Source organism: Labeo rohita, chromosome 12 (genome assembly GCF_022985175.1).
Source record: "Labeo rohita strain BAU-BD-2019 chromosome 12, IGBB_LRoh.1.0, whole genome shotgun sequence".
NCBI classification, from domain to species: domain Eukaryota; kingdom Metazoa; phylum Chordata; class Actinopteri; order Cypriniformes; family Cyprinidae; genus Labeo; species Labeo rohita.
The window spans coordinates 5,019,101-5,035,034 of NC_066880.1; the positions used below are offsets into that span (position 1 = coordinate 5,019,101).

The following is a 15,934-nucleotide window of genomic DNA, read 5'->3' on the forward strand; positions in this document are numbered from 1 at the left end:
TATTATTATTAATAATAATAATAATTTCAGCTAGTTGCCAATTTCTCTTATTTAATTCAGTTATTTTATTTTTATTTAGGAATATTTCTTTTTAATTGTAATGCATTCATGTACTAAAATAAATAAAACTAAAATTAAAATAAAAAAACTCAAACGTTTCAACTAAAATAAATGAAAACAGAATACATTATATACATATATATATTAACTATTAATATATAATGTTCTAATATTAATATAATTAATGCACTTTAAAAAAAAGGACTATTTTCTGGAATTTTATCACTATTCTTCAAGTGTCAGGGTCATTTATTATATTAAAATAAATATATATAAATAATAATAAAATAAAATAAAATAGGGTTTAATACTTGATTCTTGGAAAAATAGCTTCAGCTAGTTGCCAGTTTTTATATTTAATTTACTTAATTTACTTTAATTGTGCAATAAAGTGATTTTAAACACATTTAAATTTATTTGACACTTTATTAATTTTAATGCACTTAAAATATATAATACATTAATCTAAAAAACAAATAAAAATGTCTAAAAACACATACATAATAACAAAAACTCCTTAAAAATACAAAAAAAAAAAAAAAAAAAAAAAAAAAAACACTCAATGTTCAACTAAAATAAAATGAAAATAGAAAATATATATAAAAAAAAAAAATCATAAAAACTATCACTCCCAAGGCAACATTTCTCATTTTAATTTATTTGACACTTTCAATGTCTTTTTAAAAAAATAAATTCAACACATACCAAATGATAATAAATCCAAAATGTAAAAACAAAACATTTCAAATGGCGTACTTCCTGCAAGAGCTGAGCAGCTGCCATTAAGATGCATGTGAATGCTACCGGATATCTTTCTCCAGGTATCATAAACCTGCTCATTTCCAACATATTGTCCCCTTTCTGACCGCTCACCTCATAAATACCACCATTCCAGCATGATTTGAAAGCAGCAAGTGAGAAATAATGTTGGTCTCTTTTCTCTCTTTCTCTGTCTGCACGTCTGTCGCTCTTTTCCCTGCATTACCTTATGCTTGAGCACCCTGAATAATGATCAACCGCCACACATTTCCATATTTCTGAAGATAAGAGAAGTCAATCTGCACACAGACAACTTAACCAGCTTCCTGCGGCCTTATTGTGTGACGCTTCAGTAAAGAGACGTAAAGCACACGGACATGACCTGCTGAATCAATTTCTGCTTCAGAAAGAGAGAGACACAAAGAGAATAAAAGGAGGACACTGGGATGGAGCAGCACCCCCCACTAACAGTCTCACAGTACCCATTAAACAACGCTTATTGAATCAATTTACAATGCCTAATGCAGTTTTTGAGTACTGGGGAGTTCAAGGACAGTGACGGTGTGTCTTTCCTTGAACTGCTACTGTTATGTGAAAAGCTACTGGTGATATGGAATATATGCGCATATCTTAACCAATGGATTTAAAATGAAAAATAAGATGTCACCAATACGACAACAAATGAATTAAATCTAGAGTTTTAATCTGCTTAGCAGTAATAATGGAACAACAGTTGTAAAATTTGATTTTCACTATAATTTACAACAAGACCAGCATTTGTTATAAGAGACAAAAAGCAAACAAACAAACAAACAAACAAAAAAACCTAGGGCTGTCAGTTTAATGCGTTAACTTAATGAATTTGCGTTTTGAATGAATCGTTTGAATCAATGATTCAAAGAGCCATTCATAAAGAGAGTCATTTACTTCATTCCTGAATGAATCAGCCATTTGAATGAATCAAATAAATGAATGACTCAAAGACATTTACCGCCACCTGCTGGCAGCTTTAGTTTCTTATTTAGAGTATAATTTCTTAAAAAAATAATAATAATAAAGAAAGAATATATGATAAAAATATTACAAAAATAAGAACCCAAAAAAAGTTCACCCAAAAAAATTTAATTCTGTCATCATTTACTCACCCTCATGCTGTTTTGGTCACCAATAACACTTATTGTACAAACAAAAAATACTGTGATCTTTATTATTTTCTTTTAAGTTCTATAGTTTACGTTGCAGCCTAAATGTTTATGCATAATAAATTTTATGTTGAATCAGATACAATATTTCTTGTAATTTTATTTATTTATTGTAATGTCTACTTGATATGTTCTCAATTAACAGAAAAATAGCTTTAAAAATCTTATTTTGTGATTAATTAGAATAATTAATTGAAACATCATGTAATTAATTAGATTAAAAATTTTAATTGACTGACAGCCCTAAAAAAACACAGTTGTGCTCCAAAACCACTCCTTTCCTGGATAAAATAGGATGAAATAAAATAAAATAATAAAATAAAATAAAATAAAATAAAATAAAATAAAATAAAATAAAATAAATTAAAATAAAATAAAATAAAATAAAATACATGATTTTCAAAAAAAATCTATGAATTTTCAACAGCTGAATGTAACATTTTGGATAAGCCAAACATGTCAGTATCTTAGTAAAAAAGTGATTTATTTAAGCCACAAAAAAGACGTTATTACATAAAATAAATGTTATTTATTTAATATAAAAATAAAATGTACATTGTTATTATTATGGCCAAGTCATATCTGAAAATAGGCTAACTATAAACCAATACATATATACACACACACAATATACATAAGCTCACCATCTATAAAAAAAAAAAAAAAAAAAATAAAGTAGCCTACAGAATTAATTTAGTAAAATACATCCAAATGTGGTAATTGCAAAAGTTTCCATGTTGACTTCAGACTCGCTAATGCTTATAGATTCATGGCCCTATTTGCGATTTGGCATGGACACAAAATTCATGTTTCACAAGATCGACAAGCCCGTGAGGCAAACACAGGAGAACCGGCATGACTCCAGCCAAAATGATGAAGGCTGTCAAATCTCAAACACGAACCAATAAGTCAAGCTGCAGTTCTGAGCTGCTGTTTTGCTGTGCTAAGCTAACTCCATGCAAAGATGTTATCGATCATGGCCGGCAGCTATAGACAAGTGATGGAATAAGGTCAGAGAAGGAGCAAAAGGTCACTCGCTTGATTTACAAATTTATGTTGCTCATGAGGGTCCAACATGTTTCGACATTAGACTGCTGTTATAGCCAAGTTAAAAACAACATCAACAAGCCCAGTGCATTTGCTAGTCTTAAAGACAGTCAAAATGGGTTTTGGACACAGATCAGCTGGTCAAGCTGGGAAACCAAAACCAACTTAAATCAGCAAAGACCACCAAACCACCTTAAGCTGGTTTGAAGCCAAATTTAAGGTTTGATATACTCATTTAAAGTTTTTTCCGTACAAGAAAATCAAACCAGAAACTCATGTACAATGTTTTGTTCAATAGCAGGCAGCAAACCATTATTCTTTGCAGTAACATAACCTAAAGGTTATTTAATTCTACAAAAAATAAATAAAAGTCCCAATATATCTGCTTCAATTTTCTGTTTTTAACAGGAAATACATCAAATTTCACCACTTATGACTGGTTAAACAAATAATAATTTAAAAATAAATAAATACATTTTACAATATTTATTTATTTATTTATTATTTATTTAAATTTATTTATTATTATTATTTTTTTTTTTCTTTTGCATGAACCCAGTTGACCAACTTATGTTGGCTAAGACTATTTAGTTGGTATAAGTTGGTCAACCTGGTCTGCCAGCATTGGCAAGCTGGTTTAGCTGGTTGGCCAAGCTGACAAATACCAAGAAATCCTCTAAAGTCTGCAAACTAGACCAGGGAAATGATCAAACCAGATCTGAAAATGTCATGCTTACCTTTCCTACATATTGTGCATCTGGACCAATGTGTTCCTCTAAGACAAAGAACTGGTTCCATATCCATCCGCGTTTGGGCCGATGGTGGACCTCTGTTTCCCCGTCCTTAGTCTGATTGTGGCTGTGAGTTGCATTGTGGCTCCTGGAAATGATTTTGGCTTGGCCGTGATGGCTCGCCTCATAACCCCTCTCCAGAAAACACAGGCACAAAAGTACAGGACACAAACAAGAGCTCGGGTTCACCTTCATGACTGCGAACAGAAGCGAAATTCCGAATATTCCGAAAGGATTCCAAAAACTCCAGCGAAAGTTCTGCAATATTCCAAACACACAGTGGTATTCCACAAACGATATATTCCAAAGGATAATGATGGATTCCAAACCCTCCTCCTCCGCCACCTCCTCGTCCTCCACCGCCACCAGCCAGCAGCCACGTCTACTCCTTATTCCCCCCCTCGGATGGACGTTTGAGGGGCTTGATTTAATCAGACGTTGGACCGGAGGTCCAGAAAGCTTGAATGAGGTTCATATTTCAGTTGTTCATCTTGGAAAGGCAGCAGAAATGCAGTGACATCATGCACTCGAGGAAGAACGCAGACGCATTCAAGCCCGGATGCAACAAACATGCAAGACTACAGCCGTGGCCATGTTGAATCTCCTGTGAACAGAAAAGATGGAGAAACAATTTTAATGTTTAAATGGTTGTAAAATATCACAAGAAAGGAAACATCTCAAAGGATATTTGATTACAAATATGGCATGATTGCCTAATGTGCCTTTTTGTGAAGTTCAACCCAACATAGGATCAAATTCGCCCAGGTTTATTTTACTAATGCATGTTGTTGGACTTACTGCAAAAGATTTGTCAGTGCATGATGAAGTGTTTGTTCTAAAATGAATTTCCCTTGATAATGTCAACCGATACCCAATTAGCTTTTTAGTCCATTTCTACAATCACTGTGGCTTCATTGCAGTGTGAGACGACCACTTTCAGGGCTCTATGCTTACTTTCTTTTTAGGAGCACTTGTGCTTAAAAGAGCACAGTCAAAAGTTCAGGAGCACCTTCTAATCAATAATCAAAAATCGTATTAAAAAAATAGCTTTCCTTTGGGTGATATTTGACATATTTTGATGATTGACCTCATATTTTTTAAAAATATATATTTTATAAGCTTTTTAAAATTTCTAATTAAAACAACTGAATAAGAACAAGTTACCAATGTAATTGAATCAGTATTAACAAAATGTATTTGTACTACAGAGGTGGCACAGAAGAACACAAAAGTGGCTTTGCAGGTGTATTTTCACGTTTAATGAAAATGTATAAATTCATGTTAAGATTAATGTTTTAAATATACAGTTTTGAATATAGAAGTATTAAATGATTTAAATAACTGAAAAGATACTTTAAAAATTAAACTAAAACTGCCAGTAGGTGCCAGCAAGTCACTGATTTAATTACTGAATTATGGGATTATTTTTGTGCCAATAAGAATGAACGTAACTTTATAAAACTGAACATAACTTTCCAAGAAACGATCAAAAATATGCCACTGCAAAAGAAGAAAAACACAATGAAAATGAAAAAATGAACTCAGTCGCACGAATTTAACATGTTTCTTGGAAAGTTACGTTCAGTTTTATAAAGTTACGTTCATTCTTATTGGCACAAAAATAATCCCATACTGAATCATTAATTCGTTTGATTCATTCGAATGGCTGAATTATTCAGGAATAAAGCAAGTGACTGTTTATAAAAGGTAAATTGAATCACTGACTCACTAGATTCACTTAAAAATGCATGTTCATTTATAAACGAAACACTGCTGTGACTGAATGGAGATGCGCAGCGGCTCAGTTGTGCCGTGTTTCAAACTATTTTTGATGACAAAATAGAGAAAAATCACACAGTAGTGTTATGGTCAGACAATGTCTGACAAACCTGTTGTATTAAATCAATATCTCATTTACATACTCCTTTAAAGATCATTAAAAGTGGTCAACAGATGCCCATTTTCCACAAGTTGATATAATTCTTTAAGGTCTTAATGAAAAGTCTATAATATACTTTGGTTAAAAATTCTCAAACACCCTTTTACCTTGTCAAAATGAGCTTTGCAAAAATCAACCCATTCTGAGGGATTGTTCCTTTAAATGCAAATGAGCTCTGCTCGCCCCGCCCCTCTCTTCTGAGAATAGCTCGATTTGAAAAAAGGGATATTATTTTTACAGTTTAATTAAAAACCACTGCATGGATTTTTATCATTATAGATGTGTACATACACTGCCAACACATTAATGTTCAAACAACACGTAAAAGTGAACTTTGCATCCGATGACCCCTTTAAAAGTTGTCACTCATCTTAGTTTATCGTGATCTCACAAAATTCCATTATAATTAACAAAGCTCTCTACACTGCACAATGAATCTCTTATTTAGACTCTCTCTACACTTTGCTTATGAAAGGATTTGTGAGATATGTCTGTGATACTCAACGCTGCAAATCTCGTAGAAACCTCCCCTCCCCTAAATATTTTTAATTGTCGCACGCAGTAGTTTGATCGCACTGTAGAGGCCTGACTTTTTCAATTTTTGTTTCTGAATATTTTCTTTCACTCTACAAGATGTTACATTATGCAAGTAAAATGCCAATTTACATGGAAACCCACCCAAAAATGAACATTTAGACATAATTCGCTTCCAGCATACACCATCCTTGAATGGAAAAGATTAGACTGGATGTTCTTTCATGCCATTTCATCTTTTATAAGTCCGACCAACATGAGGAAGAATAAATGAAGACAGATTTTTCATTTTTGGGTGAACTATTCCATTAAAAGTAGTAATTTATGAAATTTCCTCACAGAGACCCAAAACAACAGATGCTTGGCACAGTAAGCCCGTAACTAATTAGCTCCTAGTTATAATCAATATTTCGCTGTTTAACAAGGCTTGCCATAATGCAGTACCTTTGGATTCAGTCTTTCGCAGCGATGATGGTGGAGACAGAACACGATCGCAATGCAAGTTTCTCATCCGAAATTAGCAGCAGTTCATATGAAGATGTAAAAGCATATCTAATGCAAAATGATTATCTCTCAAAAGGATGAGTTGCGCTCGGGTAACCCGAAATACAAATTTTTGAGTGTTTTTGGTGATATAGAAGGTTGCTAAACCAGGAAAGCATAAGACACTTTAGTCATGCTTTGGTAATAAACAGAACACAAACATTTAATCATAAAATGTGAGAGATCATAGTGTGGAGTTGCGAGCGGCATATTTAGTTTAATGAATGCAGAAATGCAAATCCCTTTCTATGCACCAACAGCACTCGCATCAAGGTTTAAAAAGGTCAGAAATGTTACAAAATATCATTAACTGTGCAGGATTCTGCATGCTGTCAATTACCACAGCAAGCAGACTTGACTAAATATGTCCATGCTTTTATATACCTAATGATATCAAGGTCACCTGCAAATAACTATTTTAAAAAACTCAAAGGTTTGCAAAAGCAAAGGTACTTCATGCAAATAAATAACTTATGAAACTGTAACTAGCTGCAATGCAATCTGAGCAGAAGTTTCTTTAAACCAAGCTGATTTCAGGACAACAGAAACGTCCAAGCAACTTGCTCTTGCACGAGGCTCTGTAACTCAACGAAAGCCTCCAACAGCACGTGCAAGCTTCCGATTCTAATACTGTCATGGGCGTCAAATCCTTTAAAAGGGTAAACAGTTGAAATCCCCTTAAAAATGTACATGGATTAAAAATATGTTCTGGATTCTTGGATAATCCTCGTGTTTGAGCAAGCTCCTCACTCAGGAAATAATGCAGCCGCATTTAGTCACCGGTGACGCCTATAAAAAGAGTCGGTTGTTAAACCAAGACTTCCATCCGAGCCGGAGACAAATTCTAACATACAGCCCTCTATAAATATACTGTGGTAACAAGAAAACAATACCGCATCCTGGTTTGTCAGGATTGACTGCTCTCGATAATACAAGAGTGCCTGCATTCACAGTCATAAAGCGAACTAACCAAAACATACTTGCGTCTTTGAGGCTGAACTCAGTCAATGAGCTGGAGAGCAAAACTTCTGCAAAACAAGTCCACAAACAGGCACTGAATGTACGGGTATGTATATATAAACAGACAATGCAGTGGTTCTCAAAGAGACTCTGAACATAACACAATGTTTTAGTGAATAAAACCTCAAATTTCGATCTGGCCTTACACAAAGCTATCGCATGGCTTTAGAAGACTTAGAAGATAGCACACAAGTTGCATTTGGACTTTTTTTATTGCACTTTTATGTGCTTTTTGAACAATACAGTCTCAGCAGTCAATAGCTATCCATCTCCTTTTGTGCTCATGGACTATTCGTTCAATGGAGCTCCAGCAAAGGGGTATTTAAAACGGGGTTTACAAAAAAGCGATTTTCTACAAGTAGAAAAAGTGAATGTAAATATATAGATATAAAGCTAGAACAAAATCCCACAAAGATACATTTTAAATATTACTGAGGACAACTGAGGGACTCATATGCAACTATTACAGACTGTTCAAACGCTCTGATGCTTCAGAAGGAAACACAATGCATTGGGCGCTGGGGGGTGAAAACTTTTGAACAGAATGAAGATGTGTACTCTTTTTCTTATTTTGCCTAAATATCATATTTTTTCTTATAGTAGTGCCCTCTAGAAGCTACAGAAGATACTTATATGTTTCACAGAAGACAAAATAAGTTCAATTTACCCTGACCTTCAAATTCAAAAAGTTTTCACCCCCCAGCTCTTAATGCATTGTGTTCCCTTCTGAAGCATCAGTGAGTGTTTGAACCTTCTGTAATGGTTGCATACGAGTCTCTCAGTTGTCTTCAGTGTGAAAAGATGGATCTCAAAATCATACAGTCATTGTTGGAAAGATTTCAAATACACAAAAATGCTGAAAAAACAAAAAAAAAAAAAAAAAAAAAAACAAAGAAATGGTGGGACCTGAAGGGTTTTTCTAAAGAACAGCAGGCAGATTAACTGTTCAGGACAAACAAGGGACTCATGAACAACTATCAGTAAACAAAAAAACAATGGTGGATCATTTAGGTAACAATTAGTATTAAGAATCAAGTGTATGTAAACTTTCAAACACAGTAATTTTTATAAATTCAACTATCATTTTCTTTTGTGGACTATATGTAAACGTCTTTTATGTGAAATATCTTATTCAGGTCAGTACTAAATAAAAAAAATAAAAAAATAACATGCATTTTGTATGACCCCTCTTTTTTGGGTAAAACAATTAACATTTTGCAGATTCTTCAAGGTGTATGTGAACTTTTGACTTCATCTGTATATGTAAATCATTACATTTAGTGGCTTCTCCTATGTTTCTTAGTGCCAGTTTATTACGAAGTGACAATTTTGTTCTCTTTGACACTTTGGATGGAAACGGTGCTTGATCACCAATGTTTTATGCAATATTCCTAGTTAAATTTACAACTTTGGATGGGAACCCAGCTAATGTTGATTCGTCAGCCATTAATATGTGTTTAAGATACTGAAAAAACACAAATCAAGGCATGTCAAAACATATAGTTTTGGACAAATAGTTTTGGAGATTTCCATCTTTCCCCATTCAAGTAGAAGCTGTACTGTATGCCTGTTACCTATATAAAAAAAGCGTCCCAAAGGCATTGCCAAGATGGCCCTGGGTGAACCGACAAGCTTTACCCCCGGCGCTGCTTTTCTCTGAGGTTAGGCGGTGGGGTATTAGCCTCTGGAGTGGATTTGACAAGGTATGTTTCGGATTTAAACCTCTCTGGTGTGTGTGTGTGTGTGTGTCGGCACCTCCGGAGTTGCTCTTCAATCAGAGTGCTGATGTAATGATTGTATTGCTGATTATAATTAAAACACCCTTTCAATCCCCTTCTCCTCCACCCGCATTTCGCTCTCAGTCCATTGGTTACGGCTCACAGCTGTGTTCAATCAATGGCAGCTGGTCTCCAGTAGCGAGGCATTCATTCAGCGGTGGGGACTTTCTCTACTGTCTGATCAGAGAACAGCAGGATACGCATTTCATGTCATAACGGTTTAGATTACAATATCACTATTGGATTCTGCTCCCAGATCTGTATCATTTATAGAAGCACACTGGAACATGATGTGTGGAACAGTTTATCAAAAGAACAATGGAAAAACTTTGTTATTTGTAGTCGGATGGGACTGGTTTTCCTTTAAGAGGAATTTATTTCTTGTTTAATAATGCTTCTATTCAGTAAGGATGCAATAAATTAATCAAATTCAGAATGTTGCAACAGATTTTAAATTTTGAACTTTCTATTCATTAAAGAATCCTGGGGAAAAGATGTAGCTCAGTTTCCACAAAAAACAAAAAACAAAACAAACAAACAAAAAAAAGCAGCACAACCGCTGTCAAAATAGATGATAATAATACATTTTTCTTGATCATCAAATGTGCATATTAGAGTGATTTCTGAAGGAACATGTGACACTAAAGCCTGGATATAAAATAAAATAAAATAAAATAAAAAAATAAAATAAAATAAAATAAAATAAAATAAAATAAAATAAAATAAAATAAAATAAAATAAAATAAAATAAAACTTTTAAAATAAATAAACCAGGCCAGAGAAATAAAATAAAATGATAAAGGAAATTAAGTAACTGCACAAAAAAATGTAAGCAATCAAATAAAACAACAATGAAAATAGACCAGACTATAGTAATATCATGGAAAATAAAATAAAATAATATAAAATAAAATCAAATCAAATTTTAAATAATAATAAAAGTTTCTTAATCAGAAAATAAGCATATTAGAATGATTTCTGAAGGATTTAAGCAATCAAATAAAAAAAAAATGAAAAATAAAATAGAATATAAAATAATCTCAAATGGAAAAAAATAAAAAAATAAAATAAAATATAAAATAAAATCAAAATCAAATTTTTTAAATAATAATAAAAATAAAATGTTTCTTAAATCAAACAGGCTTCAAAATAAATAAAACATATTAGAATGATTTCTGGAAAAATAAAATAAAATAATTTTTAAAATAATAATAAATGTTTCTTAATCAGATCATGTGACATTGAAGACTGGAGTAATGTTGAATAAATTACATATTAAAATCAGTAATTTAATTTAGAAAACAAAAAAAAAAATATATGTGTGACCATTTAAAGAGGAGGAAGACCGATAAGAACAAGTAAGACCAAAAAGTACTGTGAGTCGATAACATTAGAGCAGAGAAATGAGACAGTGAGGCAGAGAACGAGGCCTTGTGTTGCCTGGAGCGAGTATTTTCATGACCTGCTGTGATTTCTCAGTCTGGACCCTCTGCTGATATCAAACTACAGAAGGAGAGAGGAGGGTACAGAGGGTCAAACTACCTACAGCTGAAGAGAGAAAGACTAATGATAACCGCTGTTAGAACACATTGTCAGGCAGATGGAAGAGTAATCGCTTGAACAGTGAAGTAGACCAATTACTATGGCATGGACTGGACATTATTTCTAAAGAATCTGACACTGATTATTTGAATGATGGTTCTTTAATATTGGAACAACCTAGAAATGACACCAAACAAATGGTCTTTAAGGAATAGTGCAAATCTAGAATAGAATAAAAGGGAAAAATAAAGTAAATAAATAAAAATAAATAAATAAATAAATAAATAAATAAATAAATAAATAAATAAATAAAATCTTTATTTTATGTATATAAAAAGTGTATATCATAAATATGATATGTAAATATATACAAATAATAACAGTACTTTTAACAAGAAACAATGTTTTACAGTGAAAATGTGCAGCATTTAAGGTAGTTTTTTTAACCCAAAACAGTGTCCCAAAAATGTAAGTAAATGAACTAATATAATAAAAAATATTTAAATATATCATATTAATTTAAATATTCATAACATTTTTGTAGTCTAATGAGTCTAATGATTATTTACTGTCAACAACAACATCAAGATTCATTTTGATATTATAAAGATTTATTTAAATATTATTTAAGATTATAGTAACATTATGATATATCACAGAATTATTATTATTATTATTATTATTAAACAAGTACAGAATTAATATTATATTACTATAATTGTATAGTTAATAATATATTAATTTTCTTAAGTAATATTAAAAGGCATGTTATAATATAAAAGTAATCACATTTACATTTTTTAGACCATACAAAATAATATAACAGAAAATAAATAAAAAATAAACTTAAATAAAATAGAAAGTACATATATATAAAATGTGTATATATAAATGTAATAAAAATGTGCAAATGTGCAAAAAAAAATTTTTTTATAAAAATATTTGAGATGTATGAGAACATGTGCAGCATTTAAGGTTAAAATTTAGCCCAAAATGTAAATAAATAAATAAATATTTTTAAATATCATAATCATTTATATATTTATAACCTTTTTACATACATTTTACATAATTAATATTAAATTACTATAATTTTATAATTAATAATATATTACTATAAATGTCTAAATAATATTAAAAGACTTGTATTAATATAACATTATTCACATTTAATTTTTTTAGACCAGACAAAATAATATAAAATAAATGAAATAAACTTAAATAAAATAGAAAGTATTTAATAAAAATATCATCTATCCAAACACACACAAATGTGTTTGCTGTACATATGATTACCTGTAAATGTTAATGCGATCACAGAGTCAAAAACCGTGTTAAAGTGTGATGTACCATACTGATGTTTGTGCACAACTGTATAATTTACAGTACAGGAACAGCTTTAAAGCAAGCAGGCCCGGATAAGGCACTTGAGCAGGTGAGAAATAATAACAGGTTTGTTTTCTGCACTGCTCTGTATGTTTTTGTGAACACTCAACTAATGTATGTACACTGACTGCCAAACGCTCCCAGCCTACATCATGAAATATACATAAAAGTTCAGAAAGATCAGACGCTCACCAATGAAAGCACTTACACACACAAACACACAAACACACTCAGAGACAAGCTGAAATGATACTCATACAACCGGAATTACATTGTGAACAAATCTCTCCAACAGCTCCTGAATATTCATTCGGTGATGCGAGCCAATTTCCACTATCTTTTGGCAGCTGAAGGTGAGAAGGCCACACAGACATTGTGTTTTCTGGTTGCCTGCGTTGAAATGTCAGAAATAAATCGCACGGCACCTGCAGGAAATGACAGTTTTGATTTCTGAAGGCGGTTAAAAGTGAGAAAAGATCTTGTTCCGATTATTAATGATGCCATGCAGCAGCGGGCAGCTTCCTGGCTTTCTTTTGGACTTGAGCTCTGCAGCGTCACACAGAGATGCCAGGCAGATGATCAGTCCAATTTCATGTGTAGAGACTTCTAACAATCACAAACGAGATCTTTAGTGTATGTCAGGTTTTTTTTCTTTCCTGGATGGCAATGAGATTACATAGAGAGCAAATGGAGACATTTGCTTCAGGCTACTGTTCCTCAAATTCTTTCTCCAGGGGAAACATGTAATAAGAAAATAGCAATAAATAAATAAATAAATAAAACAAAACAAAACAAAACAAAACAAAACAAAACAAAACAAAACAAAACAAAATAAAATAAAATAAAATAAAAATAAAACAGAGTGGTCTCATATAAATTAAATAAAACAAAAACAGACAACTTCAAGCAATTAAATAATACAATAACAAAAATAGACCAGACTATAGTAATCTCATGAAAAATAAAATAAAAGGCAACTTATAAATATAAATAAATATAAATAAATCAACCAAACCAGAGAAATCACTAACAATAACAAAACAAAATAATAAAATAACAAAAACAGACCATACTACACTAATGTCACGAAAAAAAAAAAAAAAAAAAAAACACAGAAATCAAATAAAATAATAAAGAAAATAATAGAGTAATCTCACATAAAATAAAACAAATAAAATAATAAAAAAATAAAACATTTAAATTTCAACAAAAATAAAAATGCAACTTCAAGCAATCACATAAAACGATAACAAAAACAGACCAGCCAACAGTAATCTCACGGAAAATAAAACAAAACAAAAGGCAACTTATAAATATAAATAAATAAACCAGACCAGAGAAGTTAAAGGAAAAAAAATAAAGAAAATAGAGTAATTTCACATGATATAAAAAAATAAAATAAAATAGCTTCAAGCAATAAAATAATAACAATAACAAAAATAGACCAGACTACTGTAAGCTTGCAGAAAAAATAAAATAAAATAAAATAAAATAAAATAAAATAAAATAAAATAAAATTAAATTAAATTAAATTAAATTAAATTAAATTAAATTAAATAAAGGCAACTTATAAAATACATAAACCAGAACAGAGTAATCAAATAAAATAATAAAAAATAAAATAAAATAAAATAAAATAAAATAAAATAAAATAAAATAAAATAAAATAAAATAAAATATTAAGCAACAACATAATTAAATTATAATATCTTTATATAATATATAAAATATTTAAATATATATATATATATTGTAAAATTCTAAAAACAGTTTTGCCAAGATGTCAAACAACTTTTATAAAAATAAAATAAAAGGCAACTTATAAATATAAATAAATATAAATAAATCAGCCATAGCAGATATATATATATATATATATATATATATATATATATATATATATATATATATATATATATATATATAGGTCAATGATGTAAACTTTGCCTAAATTAGCCAAGATATCAAAAGTCAAAAGACATTTCAGTATGAAGACTGTTAATTCATCACCTTCTTAAAGGGCTTACTATCTAAGCTATATAACCCATATTAATTGTATAGCTTTATGCTCTTACTGTATGCCAACCATTTGTTTCCTATCTGTATTTTTATTTCTCCACAGAAAAGAGATCATTGAGATCAGCATCTGAGAGCTCATATGAAGTTTGCTGAATTCACCCAGCAGTCTTTCTTATGAGTATCTGAGCATATTACTTCTCCCTATTTCACTGGCTGTTTTTCATTCTCACTGTTGGATCATAGATCCAGAACAAAGTGACAGCTCTCTTGCTCTGTTCTTCTGACGCGTCTGCAGCCATTTTAGAGGACGACCCGAAGCCACGAAAGCCAGCGTAAGCGACAATCTCTGCGTGGCTTTAGTGGCCTAAATCACTCCTGCATCCCATCTGCCGAGCGTTTGATGAAGAGATGGAGAGGGAGGGGAAGGAGAGAGAGGAAAAGGAAGGAGGGAGGGAAAGAGAGAAGGGATTCTCCTGTCTTTCTCATCACAGAAGGAGGACACTGCCTCTGAGACAGTATCCATCTGCTACACTCTGCGGAGAGCCATTTTCACTCTGACAGTCTATTTACCTTTAAAACTCTCTTCATCTCTCTCTCTGTTTCTCTCTCTCCCCATCTTATTCCCTTGCTGCATTGCAGCACACGTTGAGTTATGGTTTCACTGATATCATGTAGCAACACAAAGCTCTTTACTGTGCAGCGCTGCCCAGCACAAGTCCTACGGTGTGGAGGGAAGGGCGGCACCTCTGCCGCTTACACATTTGCACCGAACGAAATATGGCTTCTGTTGATAGATTTATCTAGAAGCTCTCACTGTGCAGGACTGCTTTGCATCATTTGCATAGGAGAGCGATCAAGAAACAAAGAGAAAATACAGAGCGGGACGTGACCCAAACAAGTCAAGACAAGGAAGAACTTTGCATATTGTTGAGTCCTTATAACATACAGCAGAAAACTTGACGGTGTGCAATCACAGGTTTGTTTATAGATTAAACAACTCATTACAAACAAAATTTCAGTGGTTATGCTTTTAGATTCTTCTAATTAATGTGCTGTTCAAAGTGTGAAATAAATAAATATAAATAAATAAATATTTTTGCATTTAATGTGGATGTTGTATGTCAAAAATAAAATGAAATAAAATGTCTGTGGCTGTTTTTCAAACTAATGTGCTGTTCAAATTGTGTCAAAAAATACATTCCATTTATTGCATATTGCATATTGCATTTAATGTGGATGTTATATGTAAACATAATAATAATAAAATAAATAAAAATAAATAAAATAAAGTCAGTTGCTATGGTTTCAGATTCT

General features: G+C 31.6%; 1 protein-coding gene across 3 annotated transcripts in view; it reads right to left on the bottom strand.

The window, feature by feature from the left end:
• LOC127174365 (cadherin-18) overlaps window positions 1–15,934 on the bottom strand; it is a 277,340-nt gene that overhangs the window by 93,261 nt on the left and 168,145 nt on the right. For all 3 annotated transcript variants that reach the window (XM_051124769.1, XM_051124766.1, XM_051124767.1), the window contains one exon: window positions 3,806–4,463. In XM_051124769.1, the coding sequence (XP_050980726.1) occupies window positions 3,806–4,054 (249 nt within the window). In that variant the 5' untranslated portion in view covers window positions 4,055–4,463. The remainder of the gene's footprint in view (window positions 1–3,805; window positions 4,464–15,934) is intronic.